The sequence below is a fragment of the Barbus barbus genome, assembly GCF_936440315.1.
Source record: "Barbus barbus genome assembly, chromosome: 37".
NCBI lineage: Eukaryota > Metazoa > Chordata > Actinopteri > Cypriniformes > Cyprinidae > Barbus > Barbus barbus.
In genome coordinates, this window is record NC_136715.1 from 24,535,022 (window position 1) to 24,559,431 (window position 24,410).

General features: G+C 39.8%; 1 protein-coding gene across 1 annotated transcript in view; it reads right to left on the reverse strand.

Moving 5' to 3' along the window:
• Nucleotides 1–24,410, reverse strand: part of LOC306856767 (low-density lipoprotein receptor-related protein 1-like) — a 171,897-nt gene that overhangs the window by 103,517 nt on the left and 43,970 nt on the right. Inside the window, exons 7-16 of the mRNA XM_079396210.1 lie at nt 9,025–9,187; nt 8,664–8,886; nt 6,293–6,482; nt 6,003–6,146; nt 3,165–3,401; nt 2,890–3,070; nt 2,427–2,649; nt 2,088–2,277; nt 1,839–1,964; nt 87–227 (exon numbers count right to left, since the gene is read on the reverse strand). Coding sequence (XP_079252336.1) covers nt 87–227; nt 1,839–1,964; nt 2,088–2,277; nt 2,427–2,649; nt 2,890–3,070; nt 3,165–3,401; nt 6,003–6,146; nt 6,293–6,482; nt 8,664–8,886; nt 9,025–9,187 — 1,818 coding nt within the window. The remainder of the gene's footprint in view (nt 1–86; nt 228–1,838; nt 1,965–2,087; nt 2,278–2,426; nt 2,650–2,889; nt 3,071–3,164; nt 3,402–6,002; nt 6,147–6,292; nt 6,483–8,663; nt 8,887–9,024; nt 9,188–24,410) is intronic.

Here is a 24,410-nt window from a genome sequence, read left to right on the forward strand (position 1 = left end):
ACAGATGGACAAAAAACAAGCACTGCATTTGTGTGGTAGCTCAACACAAGGAGGGAGTTTCAAGTTAAACGTGAGTGTGTTCTTACGGCAGAGTTCGGCCGTCTCGTCGCTGTTGTCCAGACAGTCATTATCTCCATCACATTTCCAGCGGTCTTGAATACAGCGGTTATTCTTACAGGCGAACTCTCCCGGCTGACACTGCGGAGGGGGAATGTAAGACGGGTTGGCTGTGGAGAAACACATGCACGAAATGTAAATAAGTCTGCTGAAAGCCAAGCTTTGTGAAAAGAAACATCTGAAGAGTTTCTGTTTCAAATATTCAGATACAGAAACCAAACCGCTTGATGTTCAATTCAGCTGATTGTATCAACAGCCAGTCACAAGATAAACCCTAGAAATTATGCATTATCTGCCAGTATGATCGAGCAGCTGGCACAAACAGATTTGCTTCAGCTCAGCAGGCGTTTCTTGCTTTGTTCTCTGTCAGGACTGAATGAACTCTTATCCCACTGTTTTCCTCACATTTCTCACCTGGGTCGCTCTGAATGGAGGTTTCTACCATCTGATTTCCTCAACAGTAGTTAATCCTCTTTTTAACCATTCATGGTACAAAGTTACATCCAAACCACCATAGTTTTATGATACCTAAATTAGAAGTGTTACAACAAGCAGGTTTGACAATAACTAACTGTTTAAAAAATTAAACACTGATAAAATGTTAATACTACACATATGATAATATCGTAATTAATACAGGACCTCTGCTTGTTTTACAGCACATTAGTTGGCAGTACTAAAATATTTTTTGCAACCTGTCATAAAACGGAAAAGTAGAAGAAGATGACGTAGTGTGTAGCTACTACTGCCACGCATGTCAGAGAAGATGAGAGACTTTAAAAAAGATAGGTTGTTAAACACCCAAGTCTGCAAGAAGTGGTGTTTAAGAGTACTTTTTTTGTTTTTGTACAATTATGGTCACAATTCTCTCTCTGTCTCCCTACAATCATATTTTGGGTGTGATTCATTGGCCAAAACAATGCAATATAAAGTTCAAGAGGAATTTGACTGATAGCATAATATATATATATATATATATATATATAAGTGAAATGAAGTGAAGTGACATGACATACTGCCAAGTATGGTGACCCATACTTGGAATTCGTGCTCTGCATTTAACCCATCCAAAGTGCACACACACACACACACCGTGAACACACACCCGGAGCAGTGGGCAGCATTTATGCTGCGGCGCCCGGGGAGCAGTTGGGGGTTCGGTGCCTTGCTCAAGGGCACCTCAGTCGTGGTATTGAGGGTGGAGAGAGCGCTGGACATTCACTCCCCCCACGTACAATCCCTGCCGGCCGGAGACTCGAACCCACAACCTTTGGATTACAATTCTGACTCTCTAACCATTAGGCCACGACTATACATTATACACATATAATGTATAATGTATAATATATATTTATATTTATAAATATCACAATAAGTATTCTTATTTTGATTATTCGGGCCACAATAATCATGTTGTAAAAATTTGAAACATTCATCTGCATAAATTTGAAAATGCACTTAGGTTTTGGCTTTCCGCCCCCACACTAAGATGGCCGTCCAAGTAAATCAATCTGAAAACACAGTTTTTGTGTTGTAGCTTGAAAAATTTGTTTTTCTAAAAAGAAAATGCATGTTTAGTCACCAAAACAACCAAGTGAGCGGCTGATCGTTGTGAATGCTATACACTTCCATAGTGCTGGCAAAGATAAAAGGGCTACGGCATTGTAGACCTTACACTTCACGGCGATTTTGTGTGTGACCTGGGTGCACCAGTGAGTTACCTTTACAGCTGGTGTTATCTGCGGGGTCCAGTAATTGGTCTTCAGCGCAGGCACATGACCTGCCTGTGGGAGTGGCCAAACACAGACTACTACAGCCGCCGTTATTGGCTCTACACGCATTACTTCCTGTGATGAACACATGTAGGGATAACATCTGATTAACATTCAACAGCCAAACTGCCTGGATTCCTACTAGGAAATTTTGTCTTGCATTGGCAATAAACAGGGCAATAAACATTATAAAATTACCTAGCTGCTGCTGGGCATCGTACATGCGGATCTCAAAGATGGGTGGCCGTTCGTTGCGTAGCAAGGTGACCGTTTTGGTGTTCTGGTCCAGTTTATAGATGCTGCCACTGCGGTACTCGTTCCAGAACAGAAAGTGTTTGTAATGACACAGGCCAAAGGCGTGGCTCAGCTCCTGTCCATCATAAACCGTCTAAGAAGAAAGAATACGGCATTACGTGATTGACAATTGACGACTAAATTGACTGTTGTAGTGTTTTCAGCTGTTATCTCTTGTTTTCCATTCTTAAATGCAAACATGTTCTCGTATAAATATCTATTAGATCAGCAGTGTGAGAGCACCTTGCGTGCAGTGGTGTTGAGATACACCATCTCGATTCGGTCGTAATAAGCATCCACCCAGTAGAGGATGCCCTGAGGAATGTCCAGACTCAGGCCGTTGGGCCACAGAACCGTCTTAGATGTCAACAGAACATTCCTGTTGGTTCCATCCATCCAGGCCTTCTCAATCTTCCCTCGCTTGCTCTCTTTTGGGTCCTCCTCCCAGTCAGTCCAGTACATCCAGCTAAAAGAGGAAAAAATGTTTCAACATTTGGAAGATCCTTGTTTATAAATTCATTTGTTGCTTTAGCAATAGTGTCTTTTGTCATTTTGCTGTTGCTTCTGTTTTTTTTTCAAGCAATAAACCTCATGTGGCTGTGCATACTGAAATTGTAGGTTTTGGGCAACAACATTTTATGATATTATAAATAACCCAACAACTGCTGTAAAACTTAACCTTATTTATTCGCAATCAGGAACTCACCCGTGCCGAGGGTCCACCACAATAGCTCGAGGATGGGTCATCTTGCCCTCAATGAGCGTCTTCTTGGTCTGAGAAGCTTTCTCGAGCCGAGCAACACTGATGGTCTTCTTGGGACCATCATCTGTCCAGTAAAGATTATTGGCCATCCAATCCACAGCGATTCCTTCGACAGTGTGAATACCTGAAAAATTAAAAGAATCAGAATAATTACAGAATAAGTAATTACAACACTAATAATTCTAGTAATAAGACAATTTGGAAATAAAAAACAACACCTTCTTTAAGAATGATGTCTCTTTCCGTGCCGTCAATCTTCTGTCGGCCAATCAGATAGCTGGTGGCATCAGCGAAGTAGATGAAGTTACTCTGTGCATGGAAGTCCAGAGCTCGAGGGTTCATCAGGTTCTCGATGGGGATCATGTATTCATCCTGAACTTTAGGGTTGATGTCCATACCACGGATAACGCCTGGGCGACCCTTACCATACACCAGGAATAACTCATGCTCAGGCTCTAGGGATTTAATATATACCAAAAATTTAATTGAAAAAAAGTAACTGAATTGAAAAAAAAAAAACTTTAACTCAATTAATGTTTCTGCTCAAACGTGTTACAGAATTACTCCAATGAGTCAGTTTATGGTTATACTGTACAAAGAAAAGGAGATGTTTAAAATAATCACCTAGTTTGAAAGATGTGCTGGCTGTAGAAAGTGGTTTTATATGGCTTGACATATAAAAAATGTTCAAAAAAATTTAAATTTATCAGAACAATTTATAGGGTGAATAATAAGTCTATTATGATTGTATTAATGTGTTTCTTACAATCAATTCCATTTCTACGTCTTCACGTTTTCAAGGTCATGTGTTCAGAAGTCACTGAAAAGTCACAAATCAGTGCTACCAACGGTTCATTGAATATTCAAAGCAAACCACTGGAAATCAATATTGGGGGTAAATGGAAAAGACCTTCATCTTTGTAAACTGATTCAGCTAAAGTGTGTGTCAACCCTCCAGTCTCACTGATATGCATCGACACCACTAAGAACTATAAGAATATAAATGTGCAAGAGCTTAAAATGACTAATGCTCAATAAGGCTGAGCCAATCATGACTTACAATAATCCAGTTTTATAATGTACAAAATATGTGGCCCAACTTTAAAATTGATATTCACAGTTCTGTATGCACTGAGCCATGCCTTTTCAAAATAAAGCATGACATCTAATTCCTTATTTCTTAACTACAAGCTTTGAAACCCATGATCCTCATATATTTAATTAAGCAACATCAGAATAACTTACATTTTAGACACAATATTGCCACATAGTGCCAAATAGTTACACACAAAGTCACAACAGAATCATTGTGTGTCTCCCAGCAACTAATGAAAGATTGCGCATTTTTAAGCAAATTGGTTGAGTGAATGATTCAGTCACTAACTCATAAGGGCCCTATTTCAATGTGCAGTTGTAATCTTGTGGACTTACAATGGCCGCTGTGTACACATGTGTGTAAAGATTGTGGAGTGTCTCAATTGTCATTTTACGTTTCAGAAAAATGCTCACAAGCACCCTGGTTTTGAGGCGAGCTCTGCAGCAGAGTTAGGAGCAGATTAACTAACAACTTGGACAAGCGCAAACCCTCTTTTGCTCTTAAAAAAAACTACTGTCAAGATTTCCCTGTTGAAACAGTTGGTTAGGTATGTTATGAAGGATGGCAGCTGGTTTGAGCTGATTTAAGATGGTCCTGAGCTGGTTATAAACTGGTTATGAGCTGGTTTAAGCTGGTCATGTGCTGGTCCTAAGCAACTAGCTCCTGATCAGGACCAGCTTAAACCAGCTCATGACCAACAAAGGATCAGCTTAAACCAACTCAAACCAGCTGCCATGCTTCAAAACATACCTAACCAGTATATGCTGTTTTTTTCAACAGGGTTACTAGAGACAGACTGTGAAACCTTAGCAATGAGAAGGTGTGTTTTTGTTGACTTTAGTGCTTTTTCTTTTATTGGGAGCTTCCTGTTCAGATGCAAAATTTATGGCAGGAGAGTATTTTTTTTAATCATGCAAGGTGATTTGGTAAGGTTTGGGATAGTCAGTTTACTGGTATTTACGGCACTATGAAACACCCAAAAATGCATGTCTTCACCCACTTTGATCCTACTTTAGAAGTAGTTTACCTGATTATCATTGATTCTGCTTATTTGCGACTACACATGTTAGGTTTACACTGCACAATTTTAGCCCTGATTTTCACTCACTGAGAGACTTTGTGGAAATCATTGTTAAATATGTGTGTGTAAATATACAATATGTATATATATATATATATATATATATATATATACAAATATATACAAATTCTTATTCTCAGTTCCTAAAGATTAAAAAAGAAAATATGAAAAATTATTGCGCAACCACAAACTAGGTGGAGATATGCACTAAGTATGTAAATGGCCTTTGAACAAAAGAAGAAGAAAGAAGCAATATGGCACACTTATTCTTAGCTTCTGTTTCCACGGTGTCTGGTCGATTCATCGCACTGTTGAGGATGTCTTATGTGTTAACCATGAACATACTCTGAGTTGGCTGAACTTACTCCTGGACACGTTTTGTGAACCAGTATACCTCAAGTAAGCAAGGTTTGGGTTAATCAACCAAGAGATAAGGGTATATGTGACGGTAAGTTAACCTTGCTTTCTGACTACAGTGTGAAATTGTGTTTTGACTGGAAATAACATGTGTGAGAACCTACAGCCAATGAGAAAACAAAACACAGGGCAAGTGCAACACACTTGATGACCAATCGGATTTAAGAATTTGTATAATTTTTATGCAAGAACATTAAAATATCATGAAGAATACTCTGGTTTCAATATGGTAATATCATAGCAAACCATAATACTTTCATAGTAAATCTGGAGTTAAATCAAAATCTACAATAATGCCATAGTCACCTTTCTACAGCAACAAGTTTAAAAACTTCACAATGAATAAACATTGAACTCTGCAGTTTAACCCTCATTTGATTAAAATTCCAAAGTAGGCAAAACTAAATCAAACTATTTTGGTGAATCAATAGCTAGAGTAGAATCTATAATAATGTCACTCACTCTTGCATGATTTGCCATCGTTGCCCAGGCTAAAGCCAGACCGACAGCGACACGTCCGGCTCTTGTGGCTGTTGCCCAACAGACAGATGTCTGAACAACCTCCAGCTTTTCCAAACTGATCTGGCTCACAGGCATGACTCCTCACTGAAGAAAAAGAACAGAACAGTTAGACTGAGCTGGAGCTAGACTGCGCAGTAATGGTTGAATTTTAAACAGTTTATTCAAGTACTCTACTGTATACTTGTTCAATCTATGTATTCAGCAGCATTAGATGAGAAACAGATTAATACCAGGAGGTTGGCGTCTCTGGTGGTAAACATGTAGAGCTCCTCCCTTGTCGACACGGGTCACCACCTGATAATCTGAACTGTTGAATCGATTGACACGGATCACGCTGGTCTTAGGCTGCATGTTGGCATTGTCAGAGTTTGTGGCATATAGATAGTTCTCAAACACTGTGAGTCCATAAAGATGCTCAATCTGACAAAAAAAATCATAATTCAATTAGTTATATTATTTGGGAAGTTGTGTTTGCTTTGCTGGCTTGAGTGAGCAAGACACACACATAAACACACCAATTAGCCTTGGGCTGAGCAGCTAAATGATAGCTATAACTCAAGCAGAAGACAGAAACAGCTTTAATAAAATGACTCAGTAGCACTAATGAAACACCACTGTCTCTTTCACCTACTAAAGCATTTTTCATAGTACGTATAGCTAGCCAATATAAGAGAATCTCTCAACACAATGAGGTATGATGGATGGATGGATGGATGGATGGATGGACGGACGGATGGGCAGATGAGAGGACAGATGAATGCATGGACATTACTGAACAGATCTTAAGGTGGATGATGGACATTAGGAAGGATGGACATTTGGACTGATGGATGGATGGATGGATGGAGAGATGGACTTTTGAACTGATTGACGTTAGGATGGATGAATGGATGCTTGGCAAATTTCTGGATGGATGGACAGATGGATGGATGGACAAATTAATAGATGGACAGATAACTGAACAGGTGGATGATGAATGATTGTCATTAGGATGGATGGATGGACAGATGGACAAATGACTAGATGGACAGATGAATTAACAGGCTGATGTTTGGATGGATGGAATGATGGATGGATATTTAGATGGACAATTCAGATTAGGCAAGGCAAAGCAAGGCAAATTTTATTTATAGAGTACAAAATTAACACAACCGTAGTTGATCCAAAGTGCTTTACAATAAAAATAACTGAATTTAAAAGATAAAGGAGGGGTAGACAACAGAAAATAAAACAAGTATCAAAAACAATTAAAATGTAATTTCATAAATTAAACATAAAATTTCAAAGATTACTGAACAGATAGACGTTTAAGTAGATAATGGGCAGAAGGATGAATTGATGGATAGATGGATGGTGATTGAATGAATCAATGGAAATTTGGGCACATGGATAAGTGAAGTGAGTGAAGTGACATACTGCCAAGTATAGTGACCCATACTCGGAATTCGTGCTCTGCATTTAACCCATCCAATGTGCACACACACAGCAGTGAACAAATCTGATTGGTCATCAGTGCCTTGCTCAAGGGCACCTCAGTCGTGGTATTGAGGGTGGAGAGAGCACTGGACATTCACTACTACAATTGTAGTAGCACTACCCCAACCTTTGGATTACGAGTCCGACTCTCTAACCATTAGGCCACGACTTCCCCATTAGGATGACTGAAATGCAATAGGATGAATGTGTGGACAGATGTTTGGATGGCTAGCATTGCATTTTTCTTTATTGTACCGAAATCTGTGCAACATCTGTTGCTTTTAAATGTGCTTTATAAATAAACCTTAACTAGAAGGGTAGATTAAGAGGTGATTGGTGGATGAATAGAATAGATGGATCTTAGATAAATTCAATGTTCAATTCAATTTAAGTCTATTTGTATAGTGCTTTTCACGATACAAATCATTGCAAAGCAGCTTTACAGATAATTTAAGTTTCTATTTTAAATTTTCTACATAAACATTTGGGATAAATGCACGGGATCTTTATCTGTTGACTTAAAGAACTTTTGAGAAGAATACAATCATGTTCATGCCATGTAGAAAATAATGTTTCACGATTTAACACATACATATAATAAACAAAGTAAAGGTTATGCATATTTGGCGTGCTCTCCGAGGGGAGGGCTCTGATCTTGGAATTTTGGCCCAAACCCAGAGTAGTGAGAGTACCCCCCCCCCCATCCACAGAGTAGGATAGGAAAAATTGTAAGTGCGGAGAAGGGGTGGTGGAGGGAGGCTGAAAAACTGTCAAGGAACAGAGGTAAGTCTGCTGGTTATATATACAGCGCTTACCTTGTGAATTGTGCTACTCTCGTGTTAATTAGGTTAATTATCTGAACGTGCTCCTCCACAACTTTGTTAATAATAAATAATTATTATTTTGTAGAGCAGTAATAATGGGAAGTTTACCGTAGTTAAATGTTATATTTAGCAACTCACTGTCTTTTAAATGATTCAAAACAATGGGGAAATTAGTTCTTGAGAAAAACACATTCTTGCACAATAACGTGTAATACTTTTTTTCAACTTATAAGAGTCACATTTTAGGACATGTCAGCGTATTTAAGGACATCTTAAAATGATCTTGGTATTTGCTCCTTACCAACAGTCCTTGAATGATGGTGTGTCTGTTTTTGCCCTCGTAGTCCACTACCTCGATGTAGTCCAGATAAGCATCAGCCCAGTAGACAAATCTGCTGACCAAGTCCAGGGTGATGCCATGTGGGAATACAATTTTACTGTCCACCAACTTTGTTCGATTTTGTCCATCCATGTCACAACGTTCCACCTTTGGGATCTGCCCGTAGTCGGTGAAGAAAACCTTTCTGTTGAAGGTAATGTTGAGGAAGGTTATACCTGAGTAAACCTAAAGTATACCTCATTTGACCATTTAGCAAATACTACAAATATTCAGCTAGCTAGTTGTGTACACGGACGAAGTGTGAGCTTGAACATGTTCATACCCCATAGTTGGGTCCAGAGCAATGCCTTTAGGGTTGTAAAGTTCTTGGTCCAACAGTGTCACGCATGTGGTGCCATCTTTATCACATACAAAGATTCGATCATCCACGTCATCAACAAAGTAGAAGTTTCCTGTGAGCCAGTCTATTGCCATCTGCTCTACATCTGTAAGGAATGGAGAATGGGGAGAAATGTAGGTAAAACATAGAAATTATGAGTTTTATGTTATGGTTAATATACCATTTTGCTTATTGCGGGTAAAATTTCTATTGAATACTATAAATTTAACATACAGTCCAGTCCAAATAAGTATCTCAGTTTAAATTGTGAGGACTAATTTGAAATGATTCTAAAATACCTCTAACAAGATGACGCAATGCATGGCAGCCATTGTGCTTGGCTCTCCAGTTGTTTTAGTGTTTTTGATAGTTTTTCCTGTTTTTTGTTTGTCTAACACGATCAGTTTCACCAAGGAAGAACTGCTGAACATTCAGCAGAACATTCGACAAAAACATTTGGTTTTTTTGATTATTCGGATGCTTTGCTGAACATAGTAGTCGCTGCAGCGCTGTTTAGATGCTTCAGGACGCGCAGATGGGGGAAGCGGCCCTCTTGAATTTCATAATATTTAGGAAATAGTAGATATTGAATTGATGTTTGATTTTTTTTTTTGTCTTTTTCTCCTCATTCCTAATAATCAGAAAAGAGGAAACCAACAATAAAACAGGAGAAAGTACTAAATTATTACTATATTACTATACTATATAGCAGTAAAACGCATGTGAACAGTAGCCTACTTTTTGATCAGTTCATCAGTAATATTCAGGAAATAATAGATATTGAATGGATGTTTGAACTTATTTGCATGTTGTTGTTGTTGTTTTGTCTTTTTATCCTCATTCCAAATGATCAGGAAAAGAGGAAATCAACAGTAAAACAGGAGAAAGTAGTAAATTATTACTATATTACTGTGCCATAGTAAAATACATGTGCCTATTTTTTGATCAGTTGACCAGCTATCTGTCCAATCAGGTATCTATGTGACAGTTTATAGTTCTTGAGAGTATGGTACCTCTCATTGCATGGCACAGCGCACAGACCTACCCCAAACTGACTGCACCTGTACTGTCTGCTGGCGGCCCTTTGAGCGCGCGCGATCAGAACAAACAGCGCAATCTGGCCGATTATCAGAGAGCAACAGCTCTCCTATGGACACTAATACCACGTCCACCACTGCCACCCCCATCCCTGTTGGGCAAAGTGTTGAAATGATCACTTGTTTGTGCTTTGTGAACTATAGCGCCTTGCGCAGCGGCACCATTGCGCGGAAAAGATGTACCGGGAGAAGCGTGATCATTAGACGACCGATCGTCATTTCCAAAAGGCAAATATTCCCCTTCAGAGTCAGAATCGGCGAATGACATTTGCAACATCCTCACAGTACAACTTTTTATTAGCCATTTGGCGATTTTCTCTCACAAATCTCACAATTTACTCAGACGCTATGAACTGAATTGCTTCTGCATCAATGGCACGATAGCTCACTTGCTCTGCTATTTCCTCGAACAATTTTGGTCTAGAATCGAAGTACTACATGTCTGCCATCTAGTGGAAGGGAATACAAATGAGATATTACACCATATTAGGAACTACAGCATATTTCATGAAGCATGACGTCTTGTCGCAATTTTGCGACTTTGGCGCTTAGAGGGTTAAGGACTGTAAAGAGATGGACTAATGAGACAGAGCGGGTTTTACAAGCCTGTCTCGACCTTACTGACTGGAGTGTTTTTGAAGCTGCTGATGATCTGGACGAGCTCACAGAGACTGTAACGTCATATATAAGTTTCTGTGAGGATATGTTCATTCCTACCAGGAATCATCTAACTTATAACAACGACAAACCATGGTTCACTGCAAAACTGCAAAAAAAGAAGATGCTTTCAGGAATGGGGACAGAGTCTTGTATAAACAAGCCAAATACACACTGGAAAAGGAGATCAGAGTGGCAAAGATGAATTATTACGATAAGTTAAGGATCCAATTCTGTTCCAGTGACACGGCTTCAGTGTGGAAAGGTCTGAAAGACATCAACAAGACACCATCCCCCAGCACTGTGGAGAATCAACAACTGGTAGACGATCTTAATGAATTATATTGCAGTTTTGAAAAAACACCATTCACACCTCCTGCAACCCCCCTCTCCCTACCCACCCACCTGAACTGCAGATACGAGAAGATGACGTGCACTAAGTCTTCAAAATGAATAAGAGAAGGAAGGTACCAGGCCCAGACGGTGTGACACCAGCCTTTCTGAAATCCTGTGCTGACCAGCTGGCCCCCATCTTCACACAGATCTTCAACAGATCACTGGAGCTGTGTGAAGTCCCCTCATGCTTCAAACGCACCACCATAATCCCCATCCCAAAGAAACCCAAGATTACAGGACTTAACGACTACAGACCTGTGGCTCTAACATCTGTGGTCATGAAGTAATTTGAAAAACTGGTTTTGGCTTATCTGAAGGACATCACTGTCCCTTAAGACCCTTACTGGACCCCCTGCAGTTTGCCTACAGAGCAAACAGGTCTGTGGATGATGCAGTTAACATGGGACTGCATTACACACCGCAACACCTGGACAGACCAGGGACTTATGTGAGGATCCTGTTTGTGGACTTCAGCTCGGCCTTTAACATTATCATTCCAGACCTCCTCCTGCCCAAACTAACTCAGCTTTCCGTGCCCACTTCCGCCTGTCAGTGGATCAACAGCTTCCTGACAGACAGGAAGCAGCTAGTGAGGCGGGGAAAATTCTCATCCAGCACCCGCACCATCAGCACTGGAGCTCCTCAGGGCTGCGTTCTCTCCCCACTGCTCTTCTCCCTCTACACCAACGACTGCACACCACTCTGTCAAGCTCCTGAAGTTTGCAGACGACACCACACTGATCGGCCTCATCCAGGATGGTGACGAGTCTGCTTACAGACAGGAGGTTAAGGAGCTGACTGTCTGGTGCAGTCTTAACAACCTGGAGCTTAACACGCTCAAAACTGTGGAGATGATTGTGGACTTCAGGAGAAACCCCCCTGCTCTCCCCCCACTCACTATCATGAACAGCACTGTGACTGCAGTGGAGTCATTCAGATTACTAGGCACCACAATTTCTCAGGACCTGAAGTGGGACAATCACATTGAGTCTATTGTGAAAAAGGCCCAGCAGAGGTTGTACTTTCTTCGCCAGCTGAGGAAGTTCAACCTGCCACAGGACTTGTTGAAACAGTCCTAATCTGCCATCATTGAATCTATCCTCTGCACTTCAATAACTGTCTGGTTAATCTCAGCTACCAAATCTGACCTCAGAAGACTACAGAGGGTAGTCCGGACCGCTGAGCGAATCATTGGTACAACCCTCCCCACTCTCCACGAACTGTACTTATCCAGAGTGAGCAAAAAGGCTGGTAAAATCACTCTGGACCCCTCACATCCAGCACACTCCCTCTTTGAACTGTTGCCATCTGGTCGACGCTACAGAGCTCTGAGCAGCAGAACGACCAGACACAGGAACAGTTTCTTCCCTCAGTCAATCCATCTCATGAACACTTGAACTCTTAACAATAAACATGAAACACACAACACTATCATACTTTTTATTTTTATTTTACACACATACTTATTACATTTCAAAATTGTGCCTAACATACCAAATAACAGCATGTTGCTGTTATTCTGTTGCACTGTGGAGCTACTGTCACTAAAACAAATTCCTTGTATGTGCAAATATACCTGGCAATAAAGCTCATTCTGATTCTGATTCTGAAATAAGACCATAAACTATTTAGCATTTGCAGAACAAACAAAGAACATTTGCAAAACTTGCAACACATTCAGTTTAAAACATTAAAATAAATTTGCCTTATGATTAGTCACAAGATACGCTAAAACCTAGTGTAGTCGAAAACATCTCACTTGAGACTGAGTCAAGATTGAGTCCACAGACAAAAATCAAAAACTATGCTCTTGGTCTTCGAGTCTTCAAGACCATATTTTCTTGGTCTTGTCATGGCATTGAGAGCATGTGAATTAGGTCTTAACTCAGACTCAAGCCTCAACAAAAAAATATTGCCCAATAAGATGAGATTTATTAAGAAAGTAAATCAAAAGCATGCTATATGTGAATTCATTTAAGTGCAGGTAAAAGCATATAAACACTGGTGCCTGACTGGTTCAGAGTAAGGCAAGTGTTCAGGTACCAACCCAAGCAGTTTTTGGGTTCGATGACTCTGTGAATCTGTTTTAAAATAGTGCTAATAATAATACTGTGGTCTTGCATTCACATTTCTCCTTTTCACTTCTACAATGACGCTCTTTTTATTTGAAATAGCCGAGTCAGCGAACTCTCTGGAAGCATGTGCGCATGTTACACAATTTCCAAAAGAGTTGTTTTAACAGCTGCGATCGCTGTGGCTAACCATAGATTTTTGCTCTTTTGCAGCTCCCCACCTCCTCAATACACCTCACTCTGACCTTAAAATGTCAAAAGTTTCAATGTATCTCCCCTACTTTAACTCCAGACATATCATATCTTTTAATGGGATGTTGCTCATTTGAACATTGAGTGGCTGTAAAATCGTGGCACATGAAGACATAGAAACAGTGACTGTTGGGTAAAATGGTGCAGGAGATGCAGGAAAATCTAGAGAGATGGAGCGATTGAAGGCTGAGGGGTGGAGACAGAGACAGTGTTGGCCTCTACAAAGGAAAGTTGGCCATTGTGCAAGGGCCAGACGTTTACCGGAATCAAGGGCTGTATCCCCAAAGGTGTTGTTTATTTAAGAGCCTAGTCCTGCTTAAACTTTTCCAGCTGCCTGGACTGAAAGCCAGTGATTAAAAACACAGATCAAAAACACCAAAAGAAGGAGAAAAGAGCAAGTGTGCAAATGAAGGTTGAGAAAGACAAATGGGTCTTAGAGCAGCTGCTGTCTGAACAATGCAAGAATAGATGGACAAGAGACAAGAATAAAGGAACAGAGACAAACCACAGAAACAGTGGGCTGAGGAACCTGGCTTCGTTTTACTTGTAATTCCAAGTAAAATTGTAGGTCTCAGTGGAAATAGGGTAAGAAATTCCATTTGTGACACAAACTTCCCTCTACACTGAAGGAAAACAAACACTCTTATGACTCTCTCATTTCCTGAGATGGCTTCATATGAAAATACTTTGAGGCTAACAAACTAAGGTCTGTGTTTACATCTTGAAACTTTATTTTACTAATAGTGGAGTTTGTTTAAACCTGCAATCTGCAGACAGCATGCCATTTCAAGGATGACTTCTGTAGTTCAAAACGAAAGCCATCTGACAACATGACAAGTGATCTAGCATCTGTCCTGACCAGCCAGGTTTACAGCTATGAAATAAGTCGTATTTCTGTCCACACTGAAGGCAAAAATGTTGTGACAATCATAGCCAATCAGAACAAATTTGATGTTTACTATTTACTCCTTTGTCCAAGACAATACTTGAAGGCCCTCCTATCCAAGGTAAAATTATGTTGCATTAAAAAATAAACTCAATGAATAAACGTTTTTGCTCTTTTTAAGCATTTTTTTTTTATTCACATGGTGTTAATATAATTAAATGACAATAATTTTGAGACTAACTGGAGCCAATTTGCAAAGGTCATTGCGCTAGATTCAGATGGACGTCTTTCACACTTTTGCCATGCAAGCAGTCGGATTCTATCGTGTCGTCGAGCACTTTTATAGATCATTCCAATTTTGATTACCACCCTCTGGCTCTTCCTCTCCTGGTCTCTGTATCATCAAGATATCAAGATTATGTTAGGCCGCCGAGCACATTAAAAGATGTTGTAAAATACTCTATAAACACACATCAGTTGTACTGCACTGCTACATCTGTGCGTTGCTGCATCTCTGTGTTGAGTGGCAATCAATCTGCTAAACATTGCTGAAGAACTGCATGTTCTAAAATCACTGTAAACCACAGATTCCCAGAGCTTATTGCTTTAACTAGACACTACCTTGTGGCAGTACTACAGAATATAATGAGCTGGCTTGAGATCCTGTCCCAATCCTGTTTCCCTCTTATTCCTATCTCTTTTCAATCTGTCTTAACAAAAATAAAGGCACAAGATCTCCACAAATATAAAACAAAGTTTCAAGGTAGGTAATAACCAAGGAGAAGAAACAGTGAAAATGGGAAGCGTTGTTATCTTCCCTTTTGTTCCCTCACGTCTCTATGGTTGTACAACCAAATTTTAACTCATGATGTTGATTTTGTCTGGTACAAACTGCTCACTGAAGACATTGAGCAATTAAAATGCAATGTACCGTAATTATCATAAATAAAAACATTAATAGCACTTCACTTCTGAAAGTTAGGCTGGATTGGTTCCAATAGAAGGACTTGTGTCAGACTGCACACCGACATAACAAATTAAAGTCTGATGTCAAACTCTGTCTGCTCCAAAACCTCATAGTGTCAAAACTACCAAAATTTGGTGGAAGATTTGGAACAAAAGACCAAATATGAGTCCTCAGAGCTCAGAGATTTGGGAAAAAAAGGGTGTAAGACTTAAAAAAAAATTACATTAGAGAGAAAAAACAATAAAGCACTCTTGCCAGTCAATAAATAAACATACATCTGAAAAGCTATCAAGACAGAGCACAGATAGCTAGAGAAAAGAGGTGAGGGTTCGAGAGATTAATACCAAAACAATACCCTGAATGTTGGCAGAGCCAAAAACGTGTGGCGGAAGCCCTGGAGCGTGAGCCGATTCAAGCACATGACTGTTTAAGAGGCTTTCCGGAAACTTTTGTACCAAGCAGACCTTATGTCAGAGAGCCGCTCCCTTCTGCTTTATCCCACATTACTTCATCGCACATCATGTCTTTCCGCTATTTATGATGAGGCACACCAAATTTACGTGCAAGAAATAACTTTACTGGAATGCCGCAACTCAATAACACTGACTTTTATGACAAACACACTTGTACATGACATTTGGTTCAAGTCACCTCATCATTTTCCAAGATGCTGAGAGACACATGCATTTCTTTAAAAGATTACATAGTGATGACGTAAATATTCCAGAGAGATAGTCTAAATATCTCCACCTGTACGTGTCAGTTTTCATGTTTTCATGATAAAACTCTAGAGCCGCAGACGGATGGGGGGTTGGGTTGACCACAATGTCTGGAAAATGTTCCACAAAACAGAATATAAATATGCTGCAGCAAACCCCAGCAACCTACACAAGCCACTCATAAAACACACACATAAACACAGAGACATATGGACATACGGATAATGGCTTCCGGAAGAGTGCTGTTCAGTGGTGAGTGTCTGCATACTGCATCTCACAGGTTCAACTCAACCCATCCCAGCAGATTCAGGCCACATATATGAGCACATGTGTGTGAGAGTGATTCAGGAAGTCAAGTAAACTCCTTTGAGTGGAACAAGCAGTCACTTTCCACGAAGTCTCTTCGCTGTCCCATGATTTCTTTTAAAGTACAAATTCCATTTTTAACCCCTTTAGATATGTTTGATAAACTATTATTTAACATAATGATATTTACTTTTTACTTAGCATTAAATGAGCTAGTTGCATCAAATGTCTGTGCTTTCAGTATCATATTAAAATGGAGATTTTGACCTGACCCTAAAGTTACACTCTAAAATAATATTTTGCATAAGACTGTTGTCTAATGATATTTTATTCACAATACGAAAATGAATGTATTAAAATTGTGATAGCCAGAAAATAACAGTATACATGCATTATTTAGTATAAAGTCACTGATATTTTGTGACCATCATTTTTGTATGGTTTTTCAAAGCAAGCAAATAATCTCATTCCATTTTCCCGATTTTTACAAATACTATAGTTTTGACTTTAGTACACTATATAGAGTTTCTGGACTTTTACTGTATATGCTATCCTGTTTAATTTGCCCATACCCATTTTACAAACAGAATTTGAATTTATAATCGACTCAATATACAGTATGTACAGAAATCATTAATATTGCCATCTAACAGATAATAATGCCATCATTTGTGATTTCTAACAAGCATGGTAAACATTCTTCATGCATTAAAATAGTATGTTATTGTTTGTTGAAGTAAATAGAGAATACAGCACTACCCTGCACTGTGGTAAAAATAAAAGAGAAGAGAAAGAGTGGAAAACATCTGGTCGTCTCATCTGTGTGTCACGCTGAGGTCATGAATCACAGCTAACACATTTCCTGTGTGACCCTTCCAGAGACCACCACGTCAAACCTGTCAGCCAAAAGAGATCTGAACCCGGGTTCACAACAGCACACGACACGTGTGTCTGGGAAACGTGTTCAAACTGCCATGAACACGGAAATCACTGAAAAGTGAGGCTGCTTTTAAACTAACCAGCTCTTAAACCTGAAAACATTTTGCACAAACTCAACGAGAGACAGGTCTGAAATGAACTCTATGAAAGTATGTGAACACAAACACTCTGCATGTCTTTGCACAGGGTACATTTCTGGCCTAAATTTCCATCTGGTCGGAAACTGAGTGCCAGAGTTGTTGTAAGACCCAAAATATGCACTCCAGGTTAGCAGAGATATTTCCTGTTGAAACTAGTGTTCCAACTATAGAAGATGACCGAGAAAGCAGGCCCGAAACGGAAAAAATAAGAGTAAAAGAGTGTTTTTAGTAGACAATTATGTCTATGGAAACAGATTTATTTTCACTGCACAAGTTGCAATGCATTCTGGGATTAACAAGAGGATTCAGGAAACGCTGCCTTAGAATTTGCACTCACTTGTCACTAATAGCCACACCTTGTGATGTATAAGTGCAGGAATTGGCTGCTCAGCAGGTCCTTGTTACCGGTCGATACTGGAACCACCTGACAGCAAAAACATGTTTCTCCATAGACACCCATTCAAAAGTGGATGCGGTTTCTTGAGTTGTTCATATTTAAACGTTAATATTCATATAGCAGTGATTATAGACTGGTAAAACATTTCTAATTATTTTGTGATTAAGTGATTAAATCAGGAATTCAGTTTTGTTTTTTGTTTTTTTTTATGATAATGAATGATTATTATAATGGCAATTTATTCATACCAATTGCATACATTTTAATGTTCAAGTATAGATGTTACACGTCTACAATTTGTATTATTCAGTTGATATAATAATGGTAAAATATGATAATTATGATAGAAATAATAATGATGATTATGAGCACTATCATTATCATTATATTTGATATATTCTTGTTTAAAACCATAAGACGGCATCATGTGCAACTTTTAATTGTACTTTTTGTCACAAACATAGATAAACTGTATCGGTAAGTTGGTGGATTTTTAATTTAACAGAAAAAAACAACAAATGAACAAAAGGCTCTCTTCAGGTCTCATTGGTTTAAGTCCAATGAAAATGTATTACAAGTATATTTAATGAAATGCATTCTTTATTTTTTGTTTCCTAAATTGCACTTAAATTGTAAGATTTTTACATGAAAAAATTCCATCAATTAGAAATAAAGGCCATTTTTATTTTTTCCCTCTGATTAAAACACCATTTAATAAATGGGCGGGTCTCCTTTAAGATCTATGACTGGGTGACATGATAACATCTTTGCATATGAAATGTTTTTGCATATGGAACACAGGTCATCTTTCTATTTCTGATGGTGTAACTATTTTTCAATCTCAGTTTCTGGTTATTTCCCAAACAATACAAACTTGTTCTGTTCTATTCCCTATTAAATTGTTCAATCTATTTCTCAGAACTCTGCTCTCTTTCATTCATTACATCATTTCATAGAACTCAGAGGTGAATTATCTAAACAGTTGTGCCACTCTTGTGCATGGAATTTCTGTGTGAAAAAAAGGTATCTTATTCATTAACCACCTGCAGTCCAGTTCAGCTAGCTGCTAAATGTGCTGAAGTAGCAGTGCACCATATAGGTCAGTGATGCATTTATTGCACTAGTAATGCCCATGGAAAGCAGCATTGATCACTGCTTTTCAAGATGAACTTGTAACTGTAAATCAATGAGATCTTTGTAACAGTATAGCAGATCATAAATATAAGTTGTTGATCTACATCTCTCAAAATTGTCTTAGTAAGATAGTATTTGAACATACAATACAATACAATACAATGATGACTGAGAGACGAACAAACAATTGTTCCTCAAATGCCTGATGAATCATATTTTATACTGACATTTGTCCAATTTTTCATGTACAAAAAATATGATTGGATAATGTCATGATGTAATGTAATAATGTAAACCAAAGTTGCTTCAGTCTAGTAAGTGTTCATCCTGAAATGCTATAAAAAAGGGCCAAAATGCATTGTTCTTGAGAATAGATGGTAAAACTGACAGCAGTTCAGTCACACAGCAGGCATCATGGGTATGTGACAAATAGTCTGGCCTACACAGAGAGAGAGAGACACACATTGCTCTATAATACTCTATTTCATTCTCCCTCTCTGACGTTAGCAGAAAGAATGAAAGGAAAATTCTGTCTCTTTTAATGTCTCTTTGCAATGTGAAGAGTCTGTCTGCAAGAGGACTGAACACGCACACTCTTTGAGCTGTCTTCATGCTAATGCTCAGACTGATGATTAATACTGTAAATATTTCCAGCTAGCTGCAGACAAAATCTCAATGTTTTCACTAAAAAACTATTTTACAATACTGTGAACTACACAATGATACAAATATAGGACAGAAACCAAATATTTACAAGGATAGTTCACCAAATTTTTTTAATATTTACTCAACCTTGTGTCATTCCAAACCATTCTGACTTTCTTCCATTAAACACCAGGGGAGGTTTAGCAGAATGTTCACTTTTGTTCTTTTTCATCAAACTTCATCGAAGTTGAACTTCTACGGTGTGTTTTAATGATGCTATGGGCTGGTGTTTAAAGCACATGTGCAAACACACCAATACAATCGGCTGAGGGTAGTCACATGTTGTGCTGGCAATACCATAAAAGGGTACCTACGTCATGGAATCTCCAGATTTCTTTGTCTTCAGGAAACTGTTAGTTTAGCATGTGTGTGGACTACCATAGGCCATTTCTAATAATTTAAATTTGTCCCTTGAAATAATAAGAATGGAGGGTGAGAAAAGATTTTGGAGATGTGTGCCACCTTGTCCACGCCATAAGTATTATCTGCCTTTGAGTGAAGCATACACGGTCAGCCCTTGAGGGAGCTGGCTGTCCTGTTTACGTATGGCACTGTTTAGGGGGGACGGAAGCCAGGTGTCTACACCCTGCAGATTGGGTCGCACTACTGCGGCTGTGGTCATGAAAGTGGCAGGTGGAGTTGGCTGAGTAGCTTGGGACAGGCTTGTCCCTATCTCAAGCTTCGCTCGCTAGTGATGACGCTCTCATGCCGGATCAGGAAGCATGCTCTCCAGCTTCTTCCCACTCTGGCTGACAGCATTTTGTTGGATCCATCTGGAGTACAGACAGATGTCAGCAAGCTCGCCTCCACCCAGATCCCCAAATACGAAGAGTTGTTAGAGGTTATGACTCTACAAGAGAGAGGAACCATCAGGTAAGCTGGATGAGTGGTTCCTCACGGGTCATAAACCTCCTCCTCCCGTGAGTCTCACCCGATGAGATCATGAAGTCATGGAATAAACTTTTTCGGCCCATTTGTTCACTCCCCCTTCATCTGATTATGCTAACATCAAGAAGATAAGTGAACACTGGTATGTGAGGTTGCCCCAGGAGGAGGAAATGCTCACAGGCTATCTAGCTCCTGGCACAGCAACCATACTAAAGACTATCGTTTTGCCTTCCAAGCTGTGCCAAGAACAACCTCGGCTGGTAGGCAAAGTATACACGGCGGCCGGCCAGGCTGGTGGAGAAATGCACATCCTAGCAGTGTTGCAAGCTTACCAAGCCAACCTGTTGAAGGCCCTTGATAAAGACAAGGCAAGGGTATGACTCCAGGAGCTCAGCCACACCATAAACCTTGCCCTCCGTGCCACAAAGCAAGCGGCTCATTTGCCGTTCTCTCTGAGCTATGGTGGCTATGCAGTGGAATCTGTGGCTGAACTTTCTGGTTCTCCAGTTTCCGGAACGTGATCTCAAACGGACTTAGGGGGACTACGAACCCCACCCAAGGAATGTAATATCATTAATGGACTAAGGGGGGCCCGGTGCCAGCTTGGGACTGCCCTGATATGCGTGCATGCTGTGAGAACTAAGAGGGAGAGAGCACCACTCCATCTCGATCAGCATTCACTCAAACTCAAATAACTTAACATCGTTAAACATCATCTGTAATATATCCCACTTCTTTGAGTATTCCGCAACTCCTGATAAATGTAACTGTTTAACAACTTCTTGTTCCCAACATAGCTCAGAAAATGGGTTACAGGGAAGGAGAAGGGAAAAAGGTTCTCTTCTCCATAATGATGTCTCTAAAATCCTTCTTGGGCTTCCCCCAAAATCGCTGCCTGGAGTCCCAGTTTCTCGGAGGCAGGGCATGAGTAGTGGCACTCTCATTCTGACCCTGCTTGGGCTAGCTACAGGGTCAGAGGGGGGATTCTAAGGCGCCCAAATTAGGTGATTTATACCACTCTAAAGCAGTCCCAAAAAGTGCGGCCGCACCAAACGCACCGTCCTGATGTATACAGTATTTAGGTGTACACTCATTCAGGCTATGACTTATGTGCTGTGTGAAGTTGAGCATTATTTTCTCCATTTTACACATTATTTCTCATTCTCACAGCTTTGCACATAAAGCAGGGGCATTTCCTCCGAGGAGGCAAGGGAGGCAGTGTCTCCTCAAAAAATTGAGATGGGAAAATAATCGATATTACAAACATAAATCGCAAAGATTACTAAATATGGCATTAAAAGTATAAAAGTCACTCGTTTTTTATAAAGTAACGCTGTCAAACAGCGACACCCGCAGGTAAAGTTACAGCGGAGGCTTGCCTCCCTTCGGTCCATAGACTTAAAGCAGAGACCCTAAAGCATGCGGGGACTTTTCTGGAGGCTCATTTAGATGAATGGGGGAAAGTCATGTGAGAGGAGGCAATGCCTCCATTGCGCTATAATTGGATATTATCAGTTCACAAATAAAAAATATTTGGAACCTGATGGTCACTCTAGTTGAGCTTCGTGATCATATATGCAGATGGGAGAAATGAACAGAAGGACAAACATCACTGCAACACTCCACCGATCTGGGCTTTATGGCGGTGTGGCCAAACTCAATCCTCTCCTCAGTGAAGACACATGAAAACACACTTGGAATTTGCAAAACTGCACCTAAAGGACCCTCAGACTCTGAGAAACAAGATTCTCTGGTCCGATGAACCTCAATTCTATGAATCATGTTTGAAGGAAGCCAGCTCTGCTCATCACCTGCAGAGGACCATCCCAAAAATAAAGTGTGCTGGTAGCAGGCTCATGCTGTGTTGGTGTTTTTCAGCAGCAGGGACTGGGAAGCTGGCCAGGATTGAGGGAAAGCTGAATGGAGCAAAGTACAGAGCTATCCTCAATTAAAACCCGTTCCACAGCACTCAGGACCTCGCACTGGGACAAAGGTTCACCCTAAGCACATAGCCAAGGCAACACAAGAGTGGCTTAGGGACAAATCTGTGAATGTCCTAGAGTGGCCCAGCCAGAGCCCTGTCTTGAACCCTATCGGACATCACTGGAGAGACCTCAAAATGGCTGTCCACCCACAGTCCCCATCCAACATGACAGAGCTTGAGAATATTTGCAAAGAAAACTGGCAGAAAATCCCCCAATCCAGGTGTGCAAAGCTTGTTGCTTCATACCCAAAAAGACTCAAGGCTGTAATTGCTGCAAAAGGTGCTTTAACTATGTACTGAGTACTTGTTGAATACTTATGTAAAAGTGATATTTCAGTTTTTTTCTTTTTAATAATTTTGCAGACATTTCTAAAATTCTGTTTTTACTTTGTCATTATGAAGTACGGAGTGTAGATGGATGATTGAGGGAAAAAAAGAAGATTTTAAACAATTGTAGTATCATGCTGCAACATAACAAAATTGAAAAAAGTGAAGGGGGTCTGAACTTTCTGATTGCACTGTAAATATATACAGATGGTACTCACCTAGAATGAGCTTTTTACCATTTCAGGTACCGCATTTGCAGCTTTTGCCCACTGAGGGCACTTTAACCATAAGCTATCAAGCGAACACAAGCGCATTTTCGCAAATAGCAGTCAGCTTTGCCTTGCTAATGGGTGATAATTGACGGCCGCAGTCGGTGGAATAAAAAACACTGTATTTTAAATGATTAATTTTCACTGAAGCAAATTTTGTAGCCTACTTATGAAGTTACGTGCATTTATTTATAAATCCATAAATGTCAAGTCTGTGAGCCTGTGCTTATGTTTACTATGCCACACAGTATTATACCATATTGTAGGTTTTTACACATTTAACAGGTGTGCTGTATTATTTATATAATATGAATTATAGTTATAGTTTACATAGCATCAGAATAATAAAAGTGGTAGCCTGTTCAATATGCCTACATGGATTTATATGCTAATAGTCAATATCCAATACAACATAATGTATGCTGGTCGAGATTGAGCAACGCTCTCTCCTGTTATTTCTCATTTTTCATAGCATTGCATATAGATTTATATGCTGGTTGGTATATGATTACATATTTCGGTTGAGGTTGAGCTGTTCTCTCTCCCTATTTTGCTCACAGCATTATAAACAGTATATTTATATATGCTGGTTGATTATATGATTATATGTACTGGTTGAGGTTTAGCGTGGCTCTCTCCCATGTCACTTTGACAGATTGAGTTTGAGCGTTGCTCTCCCTGTTATTGTTATTACTCTCGCAGCCGTTATGCTGTTTGAGGATGCAGCCGAATTTAGCGCTCGCATTCTCCCTCTTATTCCCATCCCTGCAGTATTTTTTTCCAGGCTGAGGTGGTATGTTATGGAGATATTCTTTACAGAGAGTTTCCAAACTATATATTCAGGCCACATTCTTGCTGTTGGGAAAGGTAGAGGCTGTTGTGATGTGCCTTTGAAGCAATTGGGAGGATAGGCAACTTGTGCCAGCTTTCCCTTTCTTTTGGCATCCACCTAGTGGTGATGCTTGTAGATGCTGGTGTGCTTTCTCTCCTGGGATGTCTCCTACCTATATGGCTACGGAGACTGTTGCATCTGGTGACTCACAAGGCAATTTTAGATCATGGGAATGGGTGTTTGAATGATTCTGAATGATTCCGATATCGTTCTGATTATATCATGCATCCCTAAAAGTACATAAAGACATTGTAATCTAAATCGTTTTAAGGCATTTTTCCTTGTGAGGGTCCTGGAGGGTA